Below are 14,393 nucleotides of genomic sequence, written 5' to 3' on the forward strand. Positions count from 1 at the left end.
GCAGGCTGGAGTGCAGTGGCGTGATCTTGGCTCACTGCAACCTCTGCCTCCCAGATTCAAGCATTCTCCTGCCTCACACTCCCGAGTAGCTGGGACTACAGGTGCATGCCAGCACGCCCGGCTAAATTTTGTATTTTTAGTAGAGACGGAGTTTCACCATGTTAGCCAGAATGGTCTCAATCCTTTGACCTCGTGATCCGCCTGCCTCGGCCTCCCAAAGTGCTGGGATGACAGGCGTGAGCCACCATGCCCGGCCTGTGATTTTTTTTTTCACTCACTGCCTCCCCATTGAGGGTCGCTGTGTCCCTTTTTCTGTGTCCTTGACCTGGTAGGGTGCCGGACACACACAGGTGGTGTTTCCTGAGCACCAGGGTGGGCCAGGCCCTGTCTGGGCACCATCACCCCTCACTCTCACCGGGACCCTCATTTCCTGGTCAGAGAAACAGGCATCAGAAGGTTAAGAGCCTTGCCAGGCATCCAGTTAGCAGCTGCCGAGGGAACCTGAAACTGGAGCTCCAGGGACTGCCTCTGTGGTGGGCTCTGCAGCTGACTGATGACCAGTGACAGGGCCAGGAAGGACTCAGATCTCCTTCCCCTTGGTCTCCCAGCACCAGGCAGGACCCCAGGGTGGAGGGGTCTCTGGGGTGGGGATGGCCAGGGACATACATCTCTCTCCTCCCTCGCAGCTACTTCCCTCTTGGCGTGAAACCACAGGTCACGAGCCCCTGGCCTGTCACTGCTACAGAAACGGGGATTTCCAGGAACTGGGGGAGGGACTTTGAGAAACTCAATTCAGAGACCCCAACAGGAACAGTAGAGAGATGCAGGGTGGGCTCCTGCAGGAGGGACCAGTGGCATTTTGCAGACACCCCAGCAAGGGCAGGGGAGGATGGTGATAAAGAGACAAGGAATAAAGTCCCATGAGTGACTGGGGAGATGAACTTCTCCCAAGGAAGCCATCACAAAGGGCTGGGGTGCAGCCTCATCGGCAGACGACAGTGTCCCTGCAGATGCCTGCTCCTAGAGACAGCCATCCTTCTGAGTGGCCCTGAGGACACACCCAGAGATGCACAACGCTGGGAGATGGCACCAGGCACTCTCGACTTGCTTCCAAGAGAGACGTGTGGCCCCAGCAGAGCCAGAGGAAATGGGCCAAGAACACAGGTGTACCATCAGGGGTATGACCAAAGGTGCTTTATTTTGTTATCATTAAAAGTTAAGGCTTAAACAATGATACATTGAATTTTTTTTTTTTTTTTGAGACGGGGTCTGGCTCTGCCGCCCAGGCTGGAGTGCAGTGGCGCGATCTCAGCTCACTGCAAACTCCGCCTCCCGGGTTCACGCCATTCTCCTGCCCCAGCCTCCCTAGTAGCTGGGACTACAGGCGCCCGCCACCATGCCAGGCTAATATTTTGTACTTTTAGTAGAGATGGGGTTTCACCGTGTTAGCCAGGATGGTCTCGATCTCCTGACCCCGTGATCCGCCTGCCTCGGCCTCCCAAAGTGCTGGGATTACAGGCGTGAGCCACCGTGCGGGCCGGAATTTTTTTTGTTTTTAAATTAAAAAAACATGCCAGAGGTAAAGACAACAAGGTGCAAGTAGGACTCGGCGCCGTACAAGCTGCTTGGTGCAAGGAGGCTCCCCAAAGTCGAGGGTGGCAGGGGAGGTGGACCCTTAGCTGCTCCCGCTGGACAGCAGGCACTGAGGGGGAGAGAGGTCGGAGGCAGACGACTGCAATGACCCCAAGGACAGGGCAGGTCCCCCTTCTTGCTCATCCCAAGCTTTGAGGGTTGATGGAGAAGGGCGTGAGTGGGTCCTCCTCTTTAAGGACCCGGCGGGGTGGGCAGGGAGTCGCGCCAGCCCTGACCACCAGGTGGCAGTGTGCGGCGCTTCTTCCGCAGGCAGGTGGGCAGGCGGAGGACCCCATTGGCTCACAGGTGCTATAGTGCCTAATTAGTGGCCATTTGGGGTTTTTTTGACACAAACTTCCAAATGACCAGGGCCAGGGGCTGCACCTGCACCACGACCAGGTTCTCAGAACGGGTGTCAGATAAATGCTCAGCCCTGGGCAGCCCAGACCCCATGTCTGGTCTTGGGGTGCACCCTGAAGGCCAACACAGCCTCTCACACTCCACCCAGGGGGCCAGGGGTCACCACCGCAGCCCCTGCCCGTCTCAGACCCTGACCCATTCGTTCAGTTCCCTGAGCACCTACTATTGTGCCAGGTGCTGAGTGAGGCCCCTGCCAAAGACAAGTTAGAGTCCCGCAAGACCTGGCGGCCCACCAGGGGGCAGTAGCATCCCCAATGGCACAGCCAACGCTACACCAGAAACGTGGTTCCTAGAAGCAGAGGGTACAAGAGAAGGAGGTGCTGGGACTAGCTCAGTGGGTCCCAGAAGAGGTGATCTCTGAATTAGGACTTAAAAGATGAAGAGAGGGCATAGAGCAGGGGAGAAACTGATCCAGTTTGTATTTAAATAAGTCACAGACTGGTCGGGTGCAAGTGGCTCATGCCTGTAATCCCATCACTTTGTGAGACCAAGGTAGGCGGATCACCTATGGTCAGCAGTTGGAGACCAGCCTGGCTGACATGGTGAAATCCCGTCTCTACTAAAAATGCACAAATTAGCCGGGCGTGGTGGTGGGTGCCTGTAATCCCAGCTATTAGGGAGGCTGAGGCAGAAGAATCGCTTGAACCCAGGAAGGGGAGGTTGCAGTGAGCCGAGATCGTGCCACTGCACTCCAGCTTGGGTGACAGAGCGAGACTCTGTGTCAAAAAAAAAAAAAAAGACAAAAACATGAAAACGAAACCCAAAGCCATAACATAGAGAGGAATGGGGAGCAACTACTTGCTGGGGACAGGTTTTCCTTTAGGAATGGGGAAATGCCATGGAACTAGAGGTGGTGGATGCACAACACTCTCATTCATGCACCCACCACCTCTGTCTGGGGTCATTGAAATGATTGGATAGTATGTCAGTTTCACTTCAATTTTTTTTAAAGGACAATGAAACAGTTTCACGGCAACCTAGAGGGGAGAATGTGCCCCGGACGCCTGCCACAGACTAGGTCCAGAAAGCAGCCTGAGGGAAGGCTGGTGGTAGAGGCGGCAGGAAGGGAGGGGGCAGCACTGCCTGGCCAAGCTCTGGGCAGACACCAGCCCCACCCTGAGCTGGCCTGCAGGAGGAAGCAGCTCGGCGCCCCACCTCCCAGGCCAGAGTGCTCTGCACGCCTGGCTCAGGAACAGTCTTGCCCAATTCTGGCCTGAGTGTATGTCCTAACGTCAACCACAAGACAGTCCGTGCACTTACAGTAAGTGGAAGAGTTACTGCAGGGAGGGTGGTGGGCGGGGGAAGGGGATGTTCCGCCACCACAGGCCCCAGGAGCACACCAGGAGAATCTCCGATTGCCCTGGACACACAGCAGCAGCACAGACCGACCCACAGGGGCTTCAGTTCATTCTGCAGTGCTGGGCGCTCCTGCCCCTTGAGGCTGACAGCCTTCAGGATGAGGGGCAGGGAGACCAGCCAACCCCTGTCTCAGGTGCTGTGAAGCTAGAATGGGGACCCAGCCTTGGCAGGGAGCTCAGGAAAATCCTGGGAGGGACACTGGGGCCCAGGCATGAGGAGTGGCAAACAGCACATGCAAAGGCCGGGAAGCAGAGGCTCTCAGTTCAGAGGAACTGAAAGAAACCTGGTGCCAGAGAGCTGTGGCTGTGTTGGGGGCCAAGCTTCCTGCCAGGCTAGCAGACCAGGAGGCCTCTCAGACCCGGGACAGGCCTCCAAGCCGCTGCCCCAACAGTCCCCTGAAGGCACTGCAGGAAGGTGTTCAGAGAAGCAAAGAAAGAGCTTGGCAGGAAGGGGCCACCCCCGTGGCCAATCTGGGGAGAGGATAGAGTGGGCAGAGGCAGCTCACGTGACGGCAGGCAGAGGTTTCGCAGCAGCTGCAGGGAGGACCCCCGGCAGCCTCCGTCTCACTGGAGGAACTGGACAGGGAGAGGGCATCTGTGCGGGGCTCAAAAGAGAAAAGGCATTCTGTTTCTCTTTGTATTATACAGATCCACAATTAAACACAAGGTACTAGAAAAGACATGTGGCCGGGCACGGTGGCTCACCCCCCCTATAATCCCAGCACTTTGGGAGGCCGAGGCAGGAGCTAACTTGAGGCCAGGAGTTAGGTACCAGCCCGGCCAACGTGGTGAAACCCCGTCTCTACTAAAAATACAAAAATTAGCCGAGCATGGTGGCAGGCACCTGTAATTCCAACTACTCAGGAGGCTGAAGCAGGAGGATCCCTCAAACCTGGGAGTGGAAGTTGCATGAGCTAAGATCGCACCACTGCATTCCAGGCTGGGTGACAGAGCAAGATTCCGTCTCAAACGAAGAAAAAAAAAAAGAAAAGACATTCATTAATATTGACGTGGCCGGGCGCGGTGGCTCACGTCTGTAATCCCAGCACGTTGGGAGACCGAGGCAGGTGGATCACAAGGTCAGGAGATCGAGACCATGGTGAAACCCTGTCTCTACTAAAAATACAAAAAATTAGCCAGGCATGGTGGTGGGCGCCTGTAGTGCCAGCTACTCGGGAGGCTGAGGCAGGAGAATGATGTGAACCCAGGAGGTGGAGCTTGCAGTGAGCCAAGATTGCGCCACCGCACTCCAGCCTGGGCGGCAGAGCAAGACTCCATTTCAAAACAAATATATATATATGTAAACTTCCAAAGGAAATACTCATTTTGAAATTCTGAATGAGAAAAGTTGAGTTTGCTTTTTGATACTCGGTTTTACACATGACATTCTTTATTATTTGTTTGTGGAGATGGAGTCTCCCTATGCTGCCCAGGCTGGTCTCAAACTCCTGGCCTCGAACAATCCACCCACCTCAGCCTCCTAAAGTCTTGGGATTCCAGGTGTGAGCCACCACAGCCGGCCTTGCCACGGATTCCTGATGAGGCATCTGATGCTGATTCTTCATGGCGGCTCCTCAAAGTCTCCCTAAAACTCCGCTGAGGGCAGTTGTCCACACAACAGGCACTAGGAACAAAAGAAAACAAGACAGATCAGGGAATGGTGCTGTTCTCACCGGCCATGGCTGCAGATGCGGCATCACGTACCTGTTGCCTCAGCAGAGAGGCTCACTGGTGACCACGGTGCGCAGATGCGATCTTGTCAACCTAGCGCCCCCCTCCCTCTTCCGACATCCTGGAGAAGAGGCATCTAGGACTTCCCATCCCTCTAAGCCTTCTCATAGCAAGTTATTCCACAGTGACCTTTTACCAGTTCTCAAATTTATTTAGGACTCAAATTAACACCAACCAAACATATCACTAAATCACTTATTTTCACGTTTTCAAAGTTGGATTGCACTGCAAATTCATACATTTGTGCTCACTACACATTTTTTTTTATTACATTCATTGAGAGGCTCCAAAGCATCAGTCCAATAAACATTTTTCCAGCCCGATAACCATCCTTCATAAGAACTAAGAGGTAAAATTATTCACACAACTCTTTTTTCCCTTCGATCCTTAGCTCATAAGCTTTTGAGCAAATGCCAATGTTTTTGCCAGTTCATGTTGTCTGTGCCTTATCACAGGTCACGTGTCTACAGAACACGGTATTCACTGACTTTGCTTCCTTGGTCCCAAGCAAAGGTGTTGACAGATTCCATAGTTTGGTAAAATGAGTGAGTCTGCAACTGTGGAAGGCATTTTGTTTTTAGCAATGAATCACATTACATTGTACCTAACTTCTCAAGCACAATCTGATACTAGGATGATGAAGATAATTCTTAAAAACTCAGTATACCAGATTATTTTTAAAAATCCACATCCTTTTCTACCTAACGTAGATGTTGTAGGGTGAAGACCCTATGAGGCTTGTTTGGCACTCCTGCTTCATTTATTAATTTGTCCATGCAAACAAGACAATTAGGCTGAGAAAGAGAACCAGCGAAAATCCAGATGAGCTGGGCACGGTGGTTCATGCCTGTAATCCCAGAACTTACGGAGGCAGAGGCGGGAGGAGGGAGGAGTGCTTGAGCCCAGGGGTTCAAGACTAGCCTGGGCAACGTAGCAAGACTGTTCTCCACAAAAAGGGAGAAAAAAAAAATCCATATGAACCCAAATTTGAGGCAGGTGCTATACTGCCTAATTAGTGGCCATTTGGGTTTTTTGACCAGTGGTTTTGTGAGTTTGATAACATTCTGGACTTAGTAAAAATGTGAGAAAGTAAATAACTGTAAAAATTAAATGGATTGCTGGACAGTGGGAAAAACGGGGCAATCTCAATAGGCCTGTGGTTTAGTTAACAGCAGTGCAACAATGTTAATTTCTTTGTTTTGATGTTGACATGGTGGAAGGTGAGGGCCCATGGAAACCCCGTACCATCTCTGCAACTCTTCCGCAAAAATCAAAAATTACTTCAAAATAAAAAGGTACACAACTAAATTATTAAATATAAACTACTCAGAGATACTGCGAAGGCTTTACGGGCTCAGAAAGTGGATAAGAGAAATATGAAGGCCTCTGAAATCTACAAAATGTTTTAAAACAAATTCCACTGAAAAACTCAAAAAATGAAGTACGCGGCTTACAAAAATAGAAAAAATGAAAATACTTTAGTTCATTAAAACTCTGAAAAAATTCAAGTACAAATGACTTGCTCTCATAAGTTCTTTTGTTTAAACTGATCTTCTGAAGCCCCAAAGGCATATAATCTGCTTTAATGAATTCATTTAATAAACTATTTTAAATTAGGTTCAATTGTTGTTTTGAAAATAAATGTTAAACATTTACTCAGCACAAAGTGGTCTATTAAAAAAAAATTTAAATAGGCTGGGCGCAGTGGCTCACGCCTGTAATCCCTGCACTTGGGGAGGCTGAGGTGGGTGGATCACAAGGTCAGGAGTTCAAGACAAGCCTGACCAACATGGTGAAACTCCGCCTCTACTAAAAATACCAAAAAAAATTTAGCTGGGCATGGTGGCGGGCGCCTGTAATCCCAGCTACTCAGGAGGCTGAGGCAGGAGAATCACTTGAACCCGGGAGGCGGAGGTTGCAGTGAGTCCAGATCGCGCCACTGCACTCCAGCCTGGGTGACAGAGCAAGACTCTGTCTCAAAAAAAAAAAAAAAAAAAAAGGGCCGGGCGCAGTGGCTCACGTCTGTAATCCCAGCACTTGCGGAGGCTGAGGTGGGTGGATCACGAGGTCAGGAGCGCTAGACCATCCTGGCTAACATGGTGAAACCCCGTCTCTACTAAAAATACAAAATAATTAGCCAGGCCTGGTGGTGCATGCCTGTAGTCCCAGCTACTAGGGAGGCTGAGGCAGGAGAATGGCGGGAGCCTGGGAGGCGGAGCTTGAGGTAAGCCAAGATTGCGCCACTGCACTCCAGCCTGGGTGACAGAGCGAGACTCCGTCTCAAAAAAAAAAAAACTAACTAAATAAATGTTTGAATGTTTCTAAAAACAAATGAGAATTCATTATGCAATTTCATCAAATGTTGGCTTTTTTTTTTTTTTTTAACAAAGAATGGCTACTCCATAGGCAAAGCAGCCACTTTTGGCTAATTTTTAACCATCCAAAGCTAATAAATAATCAAGAAGAAATAGAGAACATTAACAAAATAAATTATGTTCTATTTGGGAATGCCTAATATCAGATAACAACAAGTATAGTGATAAGAATAAAAAAGATAATAATCACACATACCTTCTAGGTTAGTAGAAAAGTTAGGAAAAGAGATTAAATTTAAGGAAACAATATTTTGCATGCACACAAAAAACAAAGAACTTCGCTCATGATGTGGAAATCATGAGCCAGCAGCAATCCGTCTTCCTGGTCCAGATCACTGCAAGGCCAGGGTGGGGCCCCCCGGGGCAGCCACGCAGAACCTGCTGGACTTAATTCGCCAGAAAAGTCACCACCCAGTTCAGGAAGTTTGCAGAGGGAAACCTACAAATGGTCCTTGGATATGACTTCCCTGCTCCTGGAGGGCTCCCTGTGGAAGAGGCTTGCAGTATTCCAGTCATAGAATGTGGGTGAGCACTGCAGCGGGCAGCCTCCCACACCTGCTTGGCTGTAGGCCCAGGAAGCCCCCGGAGGCCCCTGGCTGAAGAGATCAGACTCAGCTTGGAGCCCTGAAGTTGATGCAGCAAGACCATGTTTAATGAACACCAAAGCTGGCGGTACAGATGAGGGCCTTGGGGACTCAGGCGGGGCCTGGAGGGCTGCGGTGGGCTGTGAGATGAGTGGCGACTTCCCTCCCATACCTCTCCCGGAGAGAGGGATTCACCCTGTCCCCCTGCGAGCCTCTCAACAGTCCCCATTTCACAGTTTGGGAAACTGAGTTCCAGATGGGTTTGTCAGCTTGCCCAAAGCCACACAGGGTTCCCGGTCCTTCCTCCTGCACCACTGTGGGCCCAGTCAGAGGCTACGTGAGCAGATGGTCAGGGGAGGCTGAAGCCCCATGGGAGAAGCAGGCAACGGTGTGGGGATGGACGGTGGCACGGTACAGGGGATTCCAAGTGGCACTGGCTGGAGGCCAGCAGGGACAGAAGTAGGGGCAGGACTGCTGGTATCTGTATCTGTGACCCAGGTCTCCATGGTCCCAGAACAGCCACTCGGGCCTCCACTTCTCCCTTCTCCCCTCTGTGGTGCCTAGACCCTCAATACCAGCTGAAGGAGGTCACGGGGCATGGAGGGAGGTCACAAGGCAGGGGGCTGCCCCCTACAGTGCCCAGAGGCAAGGCCTCCCTTGGCACCTGCCTGTGTCTGGCCAGTGCAGGGCTTAGGCAGGGCAGGGGCCCAGGGGCCCAAAGGCTGTAAGATGAGAGAAAACCCTGACACGTGGCCAGCCACAGCACAAGAGGGACAGAGGGAGGACATGCATCCATGCAAGGTAGCCAAGGAGGTGCTGGGTGGCCAGGGCCTGGGGAGGGCGCAGGTCCTGGTGCACAGAAGCAGCTGGGGATGAACTGAGATGAGCATGCCACAAAGAGGGGCTTGGGCGTGACCTTGGGCCCCAGGTCACTGCAATGACAAAGAGGTGAAATGGGCAGCTGCAGAGGCTACAAGAACTCAAGGAGGCCTGGGCTGGAAGGGAGGGGGGCTGAGAAGTCCCCTGGGTCCAGGCTTCTCTTGGCAGACCCCTGGAAATGGAGCTTGCTGGTCTGGGTCGGTCCCTGAGGGCCTCTCCCGGGGCCACCTCTTCAGATGGGAACACGCAGGGAGGCCCAGCAAAAGTTTCAGGCTCTGCAGAAACACAAGGACACGTGACATTCCCTCCAGCTCCCACCCTCCCTGGGGGTGGAGCCCAGCACAAATCCCACCCTCCTCCTCCCACAGCAGCTCCCAAACGCAGCCCAGGGGAGCCTCACAGCCGGCCAAGCAGGGTTACTGAGACAGGTGGCCCAGGAGGCCTGGGGAGGAAACTGGGGCAAAGGCCCAGGACAGGAGGTGGGGTCCGCCAGGGGGCAGGCCCAAGGGTACCAGTCTCTTCTCAGGATCTACTCTGGGATTCAGTCACCCGTCAGCCAGGCTGCAGGGCCCTGCTCGGGAGGGTGCGATGCTACGCGGCACCAGCAGGGGGCACCACAAGCCCACCCTTAGCTGCACGTTCCTGCTGCCATTCCACGCCCACCCCAGGGGCTCAGGCTGCATAGAGAAGCTCAGGGGCAGCAAGACCCAGACACTTCCAAGGCCTTGGGCTAAGGAAGCCTCCAAGGAGGAGGAAGGTACTTCCTATGCCAGCTCTGGGTGGGGCTGGGGGCACGGCAGCCCCTCCAGCTCTGACCCAGATGCAGGCGGACTGGGGAAGCCCAGCCCAAACCCCAGGTAGAGGCAGCAGCAGGTCAACGCCAGGCTCGGCCACGGGGCCCTGCTGTCCCCCAACCCTGCCCACCACATGGGGGTCTCATCTGCTCTCTGCTGCCCGAGGCGGCAGCCCAGCCTTGGCCCACCACCCCACCGCGGCTCAGTCACCGTGGCACAGGCTGTCACTGGGTGTCAGGGTCCTGAAAGCCCCAGGCCTCCACAGCAGCGATGAGGAAGTTCTCGGAGCAGAGGGGCTGGTTGTTGAAGGTGTCGCAGTGGCTTGTGCGGCCCCGGTTCAGGTCCCCATCGATGTAGAGCGCCTGGCCACCTCCTCCCCCTGCAGGATGCTCAGGTCAGTTGCGGCCTGACTGCCCCATTAGCACTGCCCCAGGCACCTCACCTGCTGTCCCAGCTGTCCTGCCTTGCACGGGCCTCTCTGAAACCGCATAGACCCTTGACCCTCCATAGCCCCCAGGACTAGCTGTCCAGGCTGGTCGCTCCCTCCCAGCTCCCTCCCACCCATCGTGCCTGGTCCACCCCAACACCCAGGGCCTCTTCTCTGCCACCCCGGTCAGCGAGGGCTGGGTACAGCAGCTTCAGCTGCCCGGATCCCCACACCCTCATCCCAGGGCCCTGTCTGCTGGCACTCACCGACGATGAGGCAGTCGCTGCCCCCCGCCATGAACATGGACTCGGTCTTGGAGGGCAGGTTGAAGTGGCGAGCGGCCAGGAAGGGCGAGAGGCGGTCGGCAGGGTCTGAGGAGGCGGAGTGGCTGAGCGGGGCGGTGGGCTCGGCAGCCATCAAGGGTGGGGGCTTGGTCAGCTCGGGGTGCTTGATCACCACCCACTCGTAGCGCTGCACCTCAGGCTGCAGCTGGGGTGGAAGCGGAGCATGAGGAGCTGGTGCAGGCACTTGCAGGACCCTCTGCCCCAGATCCACAGCCTGTTTCATCCCACGAATCTGCACTCAGAGCCCAAGGTGGGTGCAGCCCGAGCCAGGGACTGGGGAGGTGGCGGCTCGAGCAGATAAGGCCCCCTGCCTCGGAGGAGCGCGCGGCTGAAAGATCAAACCTGGAAGCACACATGGCGATGACGCTGCTGGGTGACTGCCATGGTGACATCAAACAGTGTCCCCAGGGCAGGCAGGTGCTCCCAGAGGGATGCAGCTACAGGGTCTGCATGGGGGTTGGGGGGCACTTGGCCCCACTCACCCTAAACACAAAGCATTCTCCGGTCCCAAAGAAGCCCAGTTTGCCTCCAAACTTATTTCTCTCACTCCAGTCTGTGGACAGGTAAGCACCACACACCTGGGGGAAAGGTCTGGGTGAGGCTGTGCTCACAGGCCCCCAGGAGCATCCCTGTGCTCCAGCCTACTCCAGCCCCACTAGGTCACAGGTGGGGGTGCAGGCATCGCCGTCTCCTACCCCCACCCCAGGGCAGGGGTCTTGTAGGCAAGGCAGCGTTGCAGGTGCGTGCACCCTGCCCCTGGCTTGGGGCTGGCAATGAGGGTGGGTGGGGGCTGTGTTGGGGATAGTCTTATTTCCCCTTGTGACCCTGAGCATGGGATGAGCCCCATGCGCTGGCCACACCCACACTCTAACTCTGGCTCCAGCCCAGGCTCCGGAGCCCATCAGAGCCAGCCCTGGCTCCCGGGTCCCTGCTCACCTCCTTCTGCGTGGTCTTGATGAGCAAGAGGGTAGGCTCATGTCCTTCACACTGGAAGTAGAACCTGGCATAGAGACACGCATGCCAGCTGTCACCCTGCACAGCCTCCACTGGCCCCGGCTGTCTTGGGGCGGAAGACCTGGGAACTGTGCTTCCTTCTCTCTGGGTCCCGACAATACCCTCACCCAGGTGTTCTTCTCACCTGGCCCTTTTCTGCTATCCCCAGGACAGCCTGCCCTGGTGTGACTCAGGGGAGAGGCCTGCAGCGGAAGGCCCCAGTGCAGAGCCAAGCGCCAGGGGCGGGGAAGTAGGAACCAGAGGAACAGGTCCCCGCGGTGGGCAGGTTTGGCCCATCCTCGCAGCCCAGGCACGTGGGAGCCAAAGAGGCCCGCGTCTGCCAATGTGGCGCCCAAAGCTTGGCTTGCGTCCTTGGCAGGGCCAGGAGAAGTGGCTCCAGCTATGCCAAAAAGCTTGAGGCGTTGTGAACCTCTGAACGGTGCCGGGTGGGGGCTGGACCAGCTCTGCCTACCTCACCTCCAGGTCATCCCAGGCCCAACCCAGAGCTCCCACGGCCACATGTTGTCCAAGGCTGGAGGGAGGCTCCCTGGCTGCACCTGGCAGCGCCACCCTGGAGGGCAGCAGGCCTGGGGTCCCTGACAGAGCACCATGTGGATGACAGGGTGGGGAGCGAGCACAGCCCGGACCTGCCACGCACATGGTCCCCCAACCAAGATAAGGCTGTGAGCTCCGAGGTGGGGATTCTGCCTTCCACGTCTACATGACACCTGCACAGCCCCAAGCTGTGGCATGCCTGGCCGTGACTCCCAAAGCCTGGGTGGCCTGGGGAGGACAGAAGCCCCGAAAAGGACCCTGATTCTTAGGCCCCACAGGAAGAAGCAGGGCCTCACCAGGTGCCCAGGTTTGAGACCCATTTCCAGCCTCTGTGGGCAGGACATGTGGCTGGGCAGCTCTGCCGCCCGCTCTGGCCCCTTGGGGTGTTACCTGGCCAGGCTGTACCCATGCTGCAGGGAGGAGAACAGCAGGAGGGGCTGGCACAGGGCGAAGCGCTCGGGGACCCAGGACCAGATGTCTCTCATCTCCCTCACACTGACGATCTCCGAGCGGAAGTTCTCTGCATGGACGGCCAAGTGTACAAACTGCCTGAGGGGAGCAAGCAGGGGTCAGAGCCGAAGCCACGTCCGGGGCCAGGCCATGTCTCCCAAAGTATGCCCCAGAGCCTCTTTGGAACCAAGCCCAGAGGGAACTTCTCGCCTGCTTGCCCCCGTTTAGGGCCGGGTTCTAGGTGTCCAACAGGGAGAAAGTTCCCAGGAGCCCCACCTCCCACCTGTTACAGAAGGGAGAGTGCCCAGCTTGGATGGGGACAATGCACCTTTTCTCTAAGAAATCAGGACAGAGAGTGACCGCTCTGGCAAGACAAGGCTTCGGGGTGAGCCAAGCACCAGGAGATAGCATGACAGAGACAGACAGGCAGGGAGGCAGGCAGACGCACAGACAGAAGGCGCCTGAGCAGCAGTCCGGCTCAGAGGCAGCACTGCTGAAGCCGGCCCGCGAGAGCAGCCCTGGGACCCAGAGCGTCAGCTGGCCTAGAGTCAGCCTGGTGGAAAGACAGAGCCAGGTGTGCGGATGCAGTTTCCGACCTACCTTTTAGAAAGTGACACACTGAAAAACAGGAGAAAGCAACGGACATGGAGAAGAAAAATAAAACAGACAAGGAGAAGTTAGTGTGAGTACCAATCCCCCAACAGGCCTTTGCTGGCCCAGAAGAAAGAGGACTGCATGTCAACAGACCGCAGCATGGCACCACCACAGCGCCGGCTGCCAAATGCACATAGGACACCATGAACCCCTGACCCTGCTCCCCTGGGGCTGTGCTCCAGGCAGGGAGGTCACACCCAGCAACCACAGCAGAGACCGGCCATGGAGCCCAGAGCTGGAGGGGTGGAGCAGGGGCTGCCCTGAAATAACCCTGGAAGTGGGCCTGGCCTCCCACGATGCCTTCTGACCCCGTGGCCAGCATCAGCTTTCATCTCAGCCGTGGGCCTGGTCCCAGAGGATAGGAACCGATGTCCCTCGTCTGTGGCTGTAACTGGGAAGATCCTTCCTGTTTCAGTGTCTTTCCAGCCATGCACAGATGGGTGGGTGCACCATGGGCAGAGGCCGCCTGGAGGCCAGCAGGATGCGCTCATGCCAGACACGTCCTGCCCCAGCCCCCCACCCTGGGCGTGCCCCTCACTGGCTGCCGGAGACCTACCTCTTCTGCTTCACAGTGATGCCCTTCTGCTTCAGGGCTTTCTCGTTGGCCATCTGCAGGAGCTGGATCTCCTTGCGGGAGAAGAGGCGGATGGCAAACGCTTTCTCCAGCAGCTTCTCCGGGGACACGGTCTTGGCGATGTCTTTGACGAACGTGCGGATGTCCTGCTTCACGCTGTCCGACTCCAGGGGTTGCCCGGCCCTCACCTTGTGGAAGAACTTGAGGATGGCCAGCGCCACGCGGTACAGCACTTTGTAGCCCTCCACCAGGAAGACGTCAAAGACCCGGGCGAAGTAGCAGAGGGGCAGCTCCCCAAACAGCCAGCGCTGCCAGTCCGCATAGACCTGCAGGACGTCCTCTGACACGGCCACCATCAGCTTGTGGGCCGCCTGGCAGTACTTGTTCACCAGGTCCCCAAACGTCATGCAGGACGACTCAAAGGCCAGGAAGCTCTGGTCGATCAGCCTCCTGCCCGGGTCATTGCAGGCCAGGATGCGGCAGGCCTTCTCGAAGCACTCGGCTTCATCAATGCTGTAGTGCAGCAGCAGGGCCACCACGGCGGGCAGGGCGGGGCAGAAGGAGATGTCAGGGAACTGGTTGGCGATGCACAGGAGGATCTTGCGCACAGCCCCCTCGCCGCG

General features: G+C 55.9%; 1 protein-coding gene across 1 annotated transcript; it reads right to left on the minus strand.

Moving 5' to 3' along the window:
* Window positions 1–7,524: 7,524 nt before the first annotated feature.
* Window positions 7,525–14,387, minus strand: TBC1D24 (TBC1 domain family member 24). The gene is made up of 7 exons (XM_023189185.2): window positions 13,753–14,387; window positions 12,483–12,641; window positions 11,481–11,544; window positions 11,027–11,122; window positions 10,467–10,689; window positions 9,984–10,152; window positions 7,525–9,254 (listed from the first exon to the last, which is right to left on the minus strand). The coding sequence occupies exons 1-6, from the start codon at window positions 14,175–14,177 to the stop codon at window positions 9,998–10,000; spliced, it is 1,122 nt and encodes a 373-aa protein (XP_023044953.2). The 5' UTR covers window positions 14,178–14,387; the 3' UTR covers window positions 7,525–9,254; window positions 9,984–9,997.
* Between the last annotated feature and the right edge of the window lie 6 nt (window positions 14,388–14,393).

The sequence above is a fragment of the Piliocolobus tephrosceles genome, chromosome 17, assembly GCF_002776525.5.
Source record: "Piliocolobus tephrosceles isolate RC106 chromosome 17, ASM277652v3, whole genome shotgun sequence".
Taxonomy (NCBI): domain Eukaryota; kingdom Metazoa; phylum Chordata; class Mammalia; order Primates; family Cercopithecidae; genus Piliocolobus; species Piliocolobus tephrosceles.

Bases quoted from the DNA above. Each gene is read 5' to 3' on its own strand.
- TBC1D24 (XM_023189185.2), bottom strand. From the start codon at position 14,177: ATGACGTTTGGGGACCTGGTGAACAAGTACTGCCAGGCGGCCCACAAG. The intron at 11,545-12,482 runs GTAACACCCCAA...TCTCTATGCCAG, and splicing joins CATGGGTACAGCCTGGCCAG to GTTCTACTTCCAGTGTGAAG. The intron at 10,153-10,466 runs GTGAGTGCCAGC...AGCATCCTGCAG, and splicing joins CAGCGACTGCCTCATCGTCG to GGGGAGGAGGTGGCCAGGCG.